Here is a 12,772-nt window from a genome sequence, read left to right as displayed (position 1 = left end):
TATATTTTTACTACTTCCAGGCATACTCACAAGATGCATATCTGAAAGGGAATGAGCCATACCGTGGCGGTGCACATAGTATCCCTGAGCCACCCCCTGTGTTCTATCCATGGCGAGGTCAGCCACCTGAATCTTCCCCCGGGTATCCAGTCAGCTCCAGAGTGCAGCGACCCACCTATGAGGACTTTCCTTCCATCAGAAGCCCCATACATGGTGATGTACCGAGGAGCAGCCAGGCCCACCATGACAGCTATACCAGACCTGTTCCCAATCCTCTCCCTCCCCCCAGACCCTATATGGGGTCACCATCCTCATCTGACAGATTCAGAGGACCAGGCCCTCCATGTAATTCATCATATGGTTGGACTTCACGCTATCAGCCAGAACCACCAATTAAAGCTCCTGTAGACTCTTGGGAGCAGACGACTAATCCCCGCTGGGTAAGTCAATGGGAGAGACAACAAGCACTGTGCAACTGGATGTCCCAGCAGACGCCTCGTCGGAGGGGTTCTGTTTTGCCCCCAAGAAGACGTAGTGCCTCACAAGATCGCCTAGGAGAAGTTTCCCATCATAGTAACTGGCCTCATAGCGTGTCACAAGATACACTCCACAATGCTCCTGATGATTCTTGGGGTCATCGGGCACAGTCGGACAATTTCCTGACCCGTTATGGAAGGTCTATGGAGAAACTGGAGTTGAATGCTTTAATATCTCCACCTTATGAACGCCCTGTTTGGTCTTCAGACAGACCCCCACGGACAACTCAAGTTGTTTCACGTCCTCCTGCAAATCAGAGTGTGCCATCTGTCCCAAGAGAGGCAGCCAAACCTCCAACCCAGCACCCTAGTTCTGGAGATTCTGGGTATATGGGGTACCGGAGTTATAGTCCATCTTTTCAGCGTCGGACTGAGCTGCTCCATGCTTTTTCCTTTAGGGAGACTGCATTTAGCGGCTTTCCTACATTTAGGACAGCACAATATCCAAGTTCTCCCCCATCACCAACAGAAAGGAGAGAACCATCGGTAAGTGTCAGCTCCACAGATGAGAGCAGTGCCACAGAGGAGAGGAGAGAGGAGGTGGTATTAAGGCAAAAGCCCCCATCGGGCCGCAAGCCGCCGGCAGCTGCACGACAAGTCAATGTGCTCTTTCCTGAGGAAGGCAAAGACTTGGAGTTCCCACCTTCTCCTGCTGGCAGTGAGGAGGCAGCTAGTGGACGACCATTGCAGAGGGTACCCCCCTTACCGTTTTCTGAGGAGCCCCTGGCATCGATCCCTTTTATTGGTAAGACTTTAATTGATTTGTTTGTTGTTAATGCATTAATCTAAGCGGACAGGGACTATTAAGGGATTATTCCTATATAAGACTCTTCTGCCACGTGCGTTATCTCCTCAGCTCTCATATTCAGAACGAGCAGGTCCAGATGCTGGTTATAACGGAGAGATGACCAGTCAGGCATGAAATCGGAGTTATGGAATCCTATGATTGAACTCTGTAAATTACTTGACATAACAATGTGGAATCTTGGACCAATTTTTGGAATTAATATCTTATGATTTGCAGAGGTCACGGTTTCCATTTAGGCTTCCACGTATGAAATATATTGTAATAGGACTCCGCACGCAACCTACGTGGTGGCGCGTCATACACTTTATAACTTAATGCCTCCTTTCTTCACAGATGAGCCAACAAGCCCAAGTATTGACCTGCGAGCCAAACATGTCCCTGCCTCCTGCGTGGTATCCAGCGCCATCAACTCTGCCCCTGTGATCTCCGACAGTACCTCCTCGCCAACATTTAGCTTTTCCATCGGTCGCCATTACTCACAGGATTGCAGTTAGTGCCCTTTATATATATATTTGAGTGTGTCTGAGCGGTAAAGTGTATCTATCTAGTAAAACAAAAAATGTCAGCCGCACCGCCAAAGATAGCAGTGATGAGGGTGCAAGCCCGGCAGGGACAAGACCAGAGTCACCCAAACGTATAGTTCCAAAAATCAGGCAGCACTCCAGATATGTAGCAAAAAAGTAAAAGTGCTTTATTAACCCCTTAATGACCGACGATAGGCCTTTTCACGGTGGTCATTAGTGGGCTTTATTCTGATGCAATAGCCTTCCTACGGCGCTGCATCAGAATAAACCGAGCAGGGAGCCGTTAAATCTCCCTGCTCGAACGTGTGAGATCAATATTAGTATCCTTCTTATCCGTTTAACCCCTCAGATGCGGTTCTCAATAGCGAGCTCTGCATCTGAGTGGTTTTGGAGAGAGGGGGGGAGCTCCCTCTCATCCCACTGACACCCGGCGATCAGATTGCCGAGTGTCTGTGTCTCTGATGGCAGCCGGGGGCCTAATAAAGGCCCCCAGGTCTGCATCTAGTAAATGCCTGCTAGGTCATGCCTCTGGCATGGCCTAGCAGATGCCTGTCCGTTTTACACGGACAGGCATAATATACTGCAATATAAAAGTATTGCAGTGTAATATGCGATCATCCGATCGCTTTTATAATAAAGTCCCCTAGTGGGACTAGTAAAAAAAAAAAGTTTAATAAAGTTAATTTAAAAAAAAAAAAAAGTGAAAAAAAAAATGAAAAACCTACTTTTTTCCCTTACAAAATGCTTTACTATTAAAAAAAAACCAAAATAAAGCAAAAAAGTTACACATATTTTGTATTGCCGCGTCCGTAACGACCCTGACTATAAAAGCTATTACATTATTTAACCCGCACGGTGAACGCCGTAAAAAATTAAATAAAAATCTATGGAAAAATTACTGTTTTCTGTGAATCCTTACTTAAAAAAAATGTGATAAAAAGTGATAAAAAAGTTGCATCTATTCCAAAATGGTACTAATAAAAACTACAAGTCGTCCCGCAAAAAACAAGCCCTCATACAACTGCATCGGCGGAACAATAAAAAAAATTATGGCTCTTCAAATATGGATGCGTTTTTACTGTGTAAAAGTAGTAAAACATACAAAATCTATATAAATTTGGCATCGTTGCAATCGTAACAACCCCTTGAATAAAGTTATTGTGTTATTTATACCACACGGTAAACGGCGTAGATTTAGGATGCAAAAAAGGGTGGCGAAATGTCAGATTTTTTCTATTCCCCCCCCCAAAAAAAAGGTCATAAAAGTTAATCAATAAATATGTACCCCAAAATGGTGCTATTAAAAAATACAACTAGTCCTGCAAAAAACAAGATCTTATACAGCTATGTCGACGCAAAAATAAAAAGGTTATAGCTCTTCGAATGTGACGATGGAAAAATGTAAAAAATGGCCTGGTCATTAGGGCCTAGAATGCAAGCAGGGGGAAGGGGTTAATCCATCAATCAAATTTAACGTTTCAGCTCCACAACAGAGACTTTCTCAAGCTTTTTGCTACATCTCTGGAGTGCTGCCTGATTTTTGGATCTATGTATGTATGTATGTATGTATGTATGTATGTATGTATCTATGTATGTACAGTGAAGGAAATAAGTATTTGATCCCTTGCTGATTTTGTAACTTTGCCCACTGACAAAGACATGAACAGTCTAGATTTTTTAGGCTAGGTTAATTTTACCAGTGAGAGATAGATTATATATAAAAAAAAAAAGAAAATCACATAGTCAAAATTATATATATTTATTTGCATTGTGCACAGAGAAATAAGTATTTGATCCCTTTGGCAAACAAGACTTAATACTTGGTGGCAAAACCCTTGTTGGCAAGCACAGGAGTCAGATGTTTTTTGTAGTTGATGATGAGGTTTGAACACATGTTGGATGGATTTTTGGCCCACTCCTCTTTGCAGATCATCTGTAAATCATTAAGATTTCGAGGCTGTCGCTTGGCAACTCGGATCTTCAGCTCCCTCCATAAGTTTTCGATGGGATTAAGGTCTGGAGACTGGCTAGGCCACTCCATGACCTTAATGTGCTTCTTTTTGAGCCACTCCTTTGTTGCCTTGGCTGTATGTTTCGGGTCATTGTCGTGCTGGAAGACCCAGCCACGAGCCATTTTTAATGTCCTGGTGGAGGGAAGGAGGTTGTCACTCAGGATTTGACGGTACATGGCTCCATCCATTCTCCCATTGATGCGGTGAAGTAGTCCTGTGACCTTAGCAGAGAAACACCCCCAAAACATAATGTTTCCACCTCCATGCTTGACAGTGGGGATGGTGTTCTTTGGGTCATGGGCAGCATTTCTCTTCCTCCAAACACGGCAAGTTGAGTTAATGCCAAAGAGCTCAATTTTAGTCTCATCTGACCACAGCACCTTCTCCCAATCACTCCCAGAATCATCCAGATGTTCATTTGCAAACTTCAGACGGGCCTGTACATGTTCCTTCTTGAGCAGGGGGACCTTGCGGGCACTGCAGGATTTTAATCCATTACGGCGTAATGTGTTACCAATGGTTTTCTTGGTGACTGTGGTCCCAGCTGCCTTGAGATCATTAACAAGTTCCCCCCCGTGTAGTTTTCGGCTGAGCTCTCATCTTCCTCAGGATCAAGGATACCCCACGAGGTGAGATTTTGCATGGAGCCCCAGATCGATGTCGATTGACAGTCATTTTATATGTCTTCCATTTTCTTACTATTGCACCAACAGTTGTCTCCTTCTCACCCAGCGTCTTACTTATGGTTTTGTAGCCCATTCCAGCCTTGTGCAGGTCTATGATCTTGTCCCTGACATCCTTAGAAAGCTCTTTGGTCTTGCCCATGTTGTAGAGGTTAGAGTCCGACTGATTAATTGAGTCTGTAGACAGGAGTCTTTTATACAGGTGACCATGTAAGAGCTGTCTTTAGTGCAGGCACCAAGTTGATTTGGAGCGTGTAACTGGTCTGGAGGAGGCTGAACTCTTAATGGTTGGTAGGGGATCAAATACTTATTTCTCTCTGCACAATGCAAATAAATATATATAATTTTGACTATGTGATTTTCTGTTATGTTTTTTATATAATCTATCTCTCACTGGTAAAATTAACCTAGCCTAAAAATTCTAGACTGTTCATGTCTTTGACAGTGGGCAAACTTACAAAATCAGCAAGGGATCAAATACTTATTTCCTTAACTGTATGTATGTATCTATGTATGTATCTATGTATGTATGTATGTATGTATCCATCTCTCGATCTACTCATGATATGCGGTTTGTTCTTAGTATTTATCATATCCAGTCTAATTCATGAGAATATGATCAAACCAACATCATTTCTGCATCTATTTTGGCTACGCAGATGCGAATTTGAGATGGTTGGATAAGAGAATAGTCTTCAGATCTCGTGGGTGATCAGTCATCTAATAACCTATGAATTAGAACATTCCCAGAACATCGGGGCTCTGGTTGCAAGTGCTACAATGTCCTCCGCATTCATACATAATGGCATTAAAAAAATAAGTTTGTGCTTCTTGGATTGACACATTTTAGGAAACATAAGGCTGGCTATTCACAACCCTTGCCTGGTCCAACCTGACAGCCCCAACCAAAGATTCTGTAAAGTCGGGCCAGTTCTAAGTGATAAAGAGCAGTTCTGAGCAGCGTCCTTTTGCGCAGACATATTACCTGATCTTTACATAGAGAGCAAATAGAAGGACGTTACAGCGTTCACCATATAACTGTTACGATTAGTGAGATTTCGCTGGTGGCACATGGTGCCCGCATGGTTTGTGGCCCACTACACTCCTTCCAGGCATTGAACACATGTTAAAAATTCATATCACAAACTGCTCATTCAGTTCTATATTTTATTCCTTCCTCACATGTTCTTTTTGCTCTGTATTCTTCAGGCAGCATTAAGTCCAGTCGGCGTTCCTCGTATCTTCTGGCCATCACCACTGAGCGCTCGAAATCTTGCGATGATGGACTGAACACATTCCGGGATGAGGGGCGGCTTCAAAGGCGAGTTTGAGCTTCTTTCACCAGAATGAACATTTATGGCTATCAATTTGCTATTCCAGAAATATCTCATTGGTGGGGTCCGGGTACGGGACCAACAGATCGCTTTTTCTTTGTAGGTGATCGATGGAAACTCCATTATACAAATATGTTACGGTTTGGTAATATAGGGGGACAATGGATATTTAATACCAAGTACCCAGCCCGTTTACATTATTTCTGTTCTGCAAAATGTTGCTTGGAGATGTAGTGCAGCCGGAACTGGTCTAACCTACATGTTTTGGGTAGTTTTTCCTTCTTTTTGTAGGACTTCTGTATAACTTGCATTTTTTTTTCCAGTGGGCAGACTTGTCCTGACGTGGTCTGCGCTTACTTTGATATAGTTCCCCTAGACCTACATTCCTCAGGGAATTCGCTGAACCAGTCAGATGGTTCCCTATTTCTGCTCCTTCACCCCTCTCACCATGCAATCTCAGAGGCTGTAGCTCCAACCCCTCCACCCCTAGAGTCGGCATGCCAGGAACGGTGCAGAAGAGGCGTCTTTCCCCCTAATAAGGCCTCAAGTATACAAGCGGGTTCATTTTGGCTTGTAATAAGGTGTTCAAAACACAACCATATTGCGACTGCTTATTTTCCATTTCATGGTTGGAGTTTTCCTCTAGAAGCAATGAATTGAGTGCTCCTAGGGGAGAACTTGTCCCATCGTACGTCATGTGGAGGAGCAGGATGCAGGTTTTTCTTTTGTTTTTTTTCTAAGGCGAGCCTCTGGTTTTAGGTAAAAAATTATATTGTGCTGGGGAATGCAGAAACGTACCTGGCGCCCTCTACAGATTCGCAGACCCCCTGTGCGGTCATCCAACATTGTCACCGCGCTTCTCAGGCTACCCGCTAATCAGACACACTCTTCTCGGTTATCTGATTTGCTAGCGCTGCTCACGTGAGCAGCGCTAGACAGTCGGATGGAAGGGACGAGAGATTTGGAATACAAAAGCGCAGTGTTCATCGTGTAGTCTGGCAAGCACTTCCGTCAACTTCAGAGGCCCCGGGAATCTCAGAATTGGCGGCACAAGCCGCTAAACGGAGAGCACCAGGTAAGTTAACGCTGCATTCCCCGGCAAACTTTACATTTTTACTTAAAACGGAAGGGTGGCTTTAATGCAGGATTTACCATCATGTTGATATCCATAGCCCATTGGAATGAATGACACCGTATTCAGGATCCCAAACATGCTTGTGTGCATTACACCTAAAAAATTATATACCGGAAACGTTTCCAACTTTCCATTTCATAATAATTTCATACTATCAGAAAAATCTACCTCAAAATTCCGTCAGGAATTTTAAAGGCCGATTTTGACATGCCTGCACTTCCTTTGCGGCGTTTTTCGGCCACAGCCATTGAGCGCCGCGGGCATAGAACGCAGCGAAAAACGCTTTCTCTGCCTCCCATTGATTTTAATGAGAGGTCAGAGACTGAAACGCGGGAAGAAAAAGCATGCCACTTATTTTTTACGCTCGCTGTAAAAAACGCCTCCGCCTCCCATTGAAATCAATGGAAGGCGATTTCGGACATTTTTTGGCGCGGTTTCCGCATAAAAAACAGCATCAGAAAACTGTGTGTGTCTAAAGTACATGAACTAGTATAGGAAATGTGACGCAATATCTGTCAGTAGGGAGCACGGGGATGCCTGAAGCGTGACTGAGCATCCGTGATCATTTATTGGGCAATGTCTGTTAGAATGACTTTAGATGGCAGCTATAGGGGAGGCCAGTGGTGGCATTACTACTTCAGATATTGATGTCGGAGGAACTGCAGGCTCGGGTATGAGTAAGCATTAGTTGTAGCTGGGAAGGTGAGCAGAGGCTCTGGAGACACAGAGGAGATGAAAGCTGGTAATGTCTCTGCGAGAAATGTAATCTGATAATTGTCTCTTCCTCCAACCACAGGAGAGTTGTGGGCCGGGTGCCGAGTCTGCGGATGCTGCGGAGCTTCTTCACTGATGGGGTGAGAAAATGGATTATGTGTCTAGAATTACTGAGAACCATCTGGGCGTGCAGTGTGTTACTTGCTGCATTCACATGATATATTTTACAGAATTGCTGCGATGTGACAAATGTCAGAGGACGCAGCTCTAAAGGAATTTTACCATTAAAGAAACACTTGAAGGAGGACCTGTCAGTGGGTCATAGAAGTTGAATTGGTTTACTGACCTGAATAGCGCAGTCTCCGTGATTCCAGCGCTGGTTTTTTTATTCTCTTTCCCGGACCCCCTTTCCGGGGATATGGCCCACTGTTATATTGGCTCCCTATATGCTATTTTGCTGTAATTAGCCAGCGGGGTGGCGCTAGCTTCCCCGTCTCTGATGCTGACCAATCAGCACGAGGCAGCTTGAGGGAGTTCACTCCATGTTGGCTAATTACAGCAAATTAGCATAGAGGAAGCCAAAACAATAGTGGGCCAAATCGCTGGAACAGGTGGTGGGGGGGGGGTCCGGGATGAAAAAATAAAACAGCGCTAGAGTCAGGGAGACAGTAGTCCAGTTAAACTTATATGACCTAGTGACAGGTCCTCTTTAACCTAAAAATGAAGGGCAAAAGTAAACAGGAGACCAACTGGTCCACACTCCGTCTGCAGAACTTTCTGCTTGTTTCTAAACTTTAGCAGCTTTCATATAGCTATATGTACATGAGAAGGTGCCTTATTTAGCAAATATATAGCGTTACTTGGGTTATATTGCTGGCTTAATGTTTGTACAGAGGGAAAATAAAAAACTAGGCCCTGTGTACACAGAGTTTTTTTTGCAGGCTGCCTGCACACTATTTTGACCTGCCTGCACGCTGTTGGCCGCACTGCATTTTTCCAGCCGCGGCCATTGAGCGCCGCTGGGCAAAAAACGCGGAGAAAACCGCATTCTCTGCCTCCCATTGATGTCATGGGAGTTCAGAGACGGAAACGCCCGAAGATGGGGCATGACGCTTCTTTTTCCCGCAATACGTTTTTACCGCTCACGGGGGAAAAAAAACGCCTCCGCCTCCCGTTGAAATCAATGGGAGGCGGCTTTGGACGATTTTTGGCGCAGTTTCCAGGTGAACACCCCCATACTCTTTCAGTTAAGAGCGTTTCCACCATTCTAGGAGCTCAGCAAAGCTGTTAGGAATATGTCTGTTGACAGCCTGCTGACTGATTCCAATAGCAATCAGAAGAAATATTGAATGGACTTTAAGGATAGATTCACACATCGCATATTTGTTGCAGATTTTTTTTAGCCTGAAGTGTTTTAAAAAGGACTTGGAAATGTAAAGGAAGAACTTATACATTTATGGTATATCCACAGTATTTGCCATCCATATCTGATCGATATGTAGATATGTCGTAAATGGCTGAGTTGGGAACAGCCCTTTAACATGGAACATATGCGGTCTGTAAAGTGATCTATAAAAGGTGAACATCCGTTTAAAAACCGCCTCAATTTCCTCAACGTAGCTCAAAGCTGCACAGCAAAGAATACGTTCCGCTGGCCTCGGGTATCAACATATTTGTAGAAGGATAACCGCCTTGTGTCCTGATAATAGTACACATAGATAGCAACAGCAGAGTGCCACCTAGTGGCAGCAAGAAATTATACAACAATACAATTTACACAATCTAGTTGGAGGCGCTTCATATTTATTATTTGAGACAATTGTAATACACATGACATTATTACTGTGTTTCCGGTGTTACTTATTGTAAGTGGCCGCATATAATAGGAGTTACAGTCATATTTCTCTGCTTCCCTACAGTCTTTGGATAGTTTGGTTGCGTCTGAGGAGGGTCGGTCAAAACGCCACTCTGCTTGTGAACTTTCAGATGTGGAGCTGAGCGATGTGCACAGGGAAGGCTGGCTGCTCTATAAGCAGATTCTCACAAACAAGGGCAAGGTATGGCGGGCGGCGGGTGTGCTGGGGAATCATTCATGGTTTCTGTGACTGTTTGCTGGTACGTTTTGTCTTTCTTCAGCTTAAAATGGTCACTCAGTGATTGTCCTCATGTCGAGTTCTGTTTCATATTGAAAACCTTCTTCTCTTGTCCCCTGTAGAAGGTCGGCGGCGGGCTCCGTCAGTGGAAACGCGTGTACTCCATCCTGCGCCCTCACCTCCTCTTCTTGCACAAGGAGCGTCCAGAGACACGGGGTCCAGGGCCAGGTGAGGAGGAGCAGCCAATCAGCATCCTCGGAAGCCTGGTGGACATCTCTTACAGCGAGACCAAGCGGAAGCACGTCTTCCGGCTGACGACACCTGACTTCTGTGAATATCTCTTTCAGGCTGAGGATCGAGATGATATGTTAGGCTGGGTAAAAGCCATCAGAGAGAACAGTCGGGATGAGGGTGAGGTAAGGCGGCTATTTATTGGACTTTTTGATGGGTTTTAGGATCTAGATGGTAAAAGGCAGGGGATTAAAGTGGGGGGCATGAAAGAAGTGATAGGTGGAGCCCTAATCTGCGCCTTCGCCACTAGAATAAGAGGGTTTTGTACAACAGATTAGGTAAAGACAACACCAGATTGAATGTGGAGGTAGCAGCAGCCTTTTCGATCTGAAACATTTTAATATTTATTTCTAATTTGTATGCGGGACAATTGTTTTTATTTTGTTGTATACAAAGGCCCAAAAACGTGCGAATTTTGGAAAGTGTTATTATAGATACTAGTAAAGTATGTTACAGGATTGTTGGTGACACGGCTAATATAGAAGATTTCTTGTATTTCCCCCCAGGACCCGGGCTTTGCCAGTCATGCTTTGATTAATAAGAAGCTTAATGATTATCGCAAAGTGAGGTAAGAGGACTATACGACTGTAGCCGCCGGCTCTACTGCCCTAAAGGGATACTCCGCCTTTTATCATCATGTTGTTTTTAGGTCAACAATTCTGTGCGGATTCATTTCTTATTATATCTATATAGAGGTCAGAGCTGTGTTTTTCTCATACAAATCCCCTGCCTGGACAGATTTAAGAGTTACCATGCGATCTACCTGTAGCCACCACTAGAGGTTAATGCAGCCGGAATGTTATATCTTAAAGGGGTTTTCCAGTTATAAGAAATGGATGGCTTATCCTCAGGATAGGCTTTCAATATCTGATCAGTAGGGATCTGACCCTCCGTACCCCGCTAAAGGGGCCGCGGCGCTTCTTCCAGTTAATTTCTTACCTGCTCCGTACTGTGGATCGCCAACACACTTGTAGAGGCGGTTCACAGTCTTTCAAATGAAGGGTACAATGGCGTAATACTGTGAAGCGCTGCTACAAGTGTGTTGGCGATTCACAGTACGAGCAGTGACAGACCCTTCAAAAAAAGCTAATCGGAGGGGGTCTTCGCAGGAGATTTAGAGCTCTGACAAAAAAAGGAGCTCTGATTGCTATAAAGATATATTGAGGAATAAATCGGAACACAATTTTGAATCTGTTAAGATAAAAAAAAAAGTAAATGGTATTCAAGGGTGGATATTCAATCTCATATTTTTATTTCAGTGTTACCGGGGCCAAACCTGACACGTCCCCTAAGGGGACAAGAAGTTTAGGCATTCGATCAGATCTGTTTTGGACAACAGGCCTGGCTGCCCCTCGATCACCCAAACAGGATGGTGCAGTAAAAGGTAGGACAGGGACAGGCTTTATGGGGATCACACAGGAGTATAGTTATTGTGTGTGCTCCGCCGTCTCTCTGCCAGCTGTATAGCGCTGTATGTGTGTCACGTGAAAGAGATGTCGGCATTTATGGCATTAACTCCTCACCAGCTTAATGTCCTTTTATTTTTAGTGATTAAGAGTCAGACCGACATTGAGCACTAGTCGCCCCCCCCCCCCACGTTTTATGCTGATCCCTACTAATTCCGCACACACTTTCACTGTATACCCCTTCCCATTTTAGAATATTAGCAATTATAAGTCTCTTCATACACCTTAAAGTAATGATTTGGCTATGTTTTCCCCAGCAGAGGAAGGGCCTTCATCCAAAGTTCCCTGGGGAATAAACCTCATGAAGAAGAACAAGAAGTGTCCACCAAGGGCTTTTGGGGTGAGACTGGAGGATTGCCAACCTGCAGCAGAGAACAAGGTGAGGATGTGGCCTGGTCCTTAATATTATAGTACTGCAGAGCAGTTTCAAAAGTTCAGCACATATTGGTCTAGAAATCCTGCCGGTGGAAGTAAAAAAGCCTGCGCAGGATTAGATTGACCGGTCACATAATGGGGTTTATCGGTGTGATCGAGAATGGACGTCTTCATTGGACAGCCCTGTATAAATCGAATGGAGTATTTTTATTGGTTATTGATATATGTTCCTCCTGCTGTGAGATCCCTGAAGTTCATCCTGTGTCTCTCTCCTTCAGGGGGTCCCTCTGATAGTGGAGTTGTGCTGTACGCTGGTGGAACAGATGGGTCTGGAGTATTTGGGAATATACCGTGTTCCTGGGAATAATGCTGTAGTGAGCAGTCTGCAAGAACATCTTAACAAGGGTCTGAGTGAAACCAACATCCAGGACCAGGTAAGAGAATGGAGCTGGATCAATGTGGCAATGTTCTGTCTACGCATCGTCGGAGTAACTTCAAACCCATGTTATTGCATTTCTAGGAAAGGGTTGACATTTATTTGGTTTCGTCAGATCATTTCTCCTGTACTTTCCTTTTTATCTTGAAAATCTCATGCACTGAAGTTATTTCTAGCCTCTCCGCCCCAAAATGTGCTGATTTTGGAGGCATTCAGCAGCAGCTTTATACTTTGGTGACTAGATGGGGTCTGCATCGAACCCGCCTATTGCCGCCACATACCCGATTCGTTTTTTTTACAAGTTGTTGTCTGAAATAGACAACCTTTAGGGTCAGGGCGCATGAGTAGCGTCTGCATGCCGCTAA

At 44.4% G+C, this 12,772-nt stretch overlaps 1 protein-coding gene across 4 annotated transcripts in view; it reads left to right on the top strand.

The window, feature by feature from the left end:
* ARHGAP23 (Rho GTPase activating protein 23) overlaps window positions 1-12,772 on the top strand; it is a 77,652-nt gene that overhangs the window by 42,672 nt on the left and 22,208 nt on the right. For 3 of the 4 annotated variants that reach the window (XM_075845818.1, XM_075845816.1, XM_075845819.1), the window contains exons 7-16: window positions 21-1,281; window positions 1,678-1,833; window positions 5,773-5,884; window positions 7,829-7,886; window positions 9,666-9,803; window positions 9,962-10,255; window positions 10,637-10,698; window positions 11,390-11,514; window positions 11,854-11,975; window positions 12,250-12,405. In XM_075845818.1, the coding sequence (XP_075701933.1) occupies window positions 21-1,281; window positions 1,678-1,833; window positions 5,773-5,884; window positions 7,829-7,886; window positions 9,666-9,803; window positions 9,962-10,255; window positions 10,637-10,698; window positions 11,390-11,514; window positions 11,854-11,975; window positions 12,250-12,405 (2,484 nt within the window). The remainder of the gene's footprint in view (window positions 1-20; window positions 1,282-1,677; window positions 1,834-5,772; window positions 5,885-7,828; window positions 7,887-9,665; window positions 9,804-9,961; window positions 10,256-10,636; window positions 10,699-11,389; window positions 11,515-11,853; window positions 11,976-12,249; window positions 12,406-12,772) is intronic. The other variant, XM_075845817.1, reaches the window with a different exon arrangement.

The sequence above is a fragment of the Rhinoderma darwinii genome, chromosome 13 (assembly GCF_050947455.1).
Source record: "Rhinoderma darwinii isolate aRhiDar2 chromosome 13, aRhiDar2.hap1, whole genome shotgun sequence".
NCBI lineage: Eukaryota > Metazoa > Chordata > Amphibia > Anura > Rhinodermatidae > Rhinoderma > Rhinoderma darwinii.
This window is presented reverse-complemented; position numbering and strand designations above follow the sequence as displayed.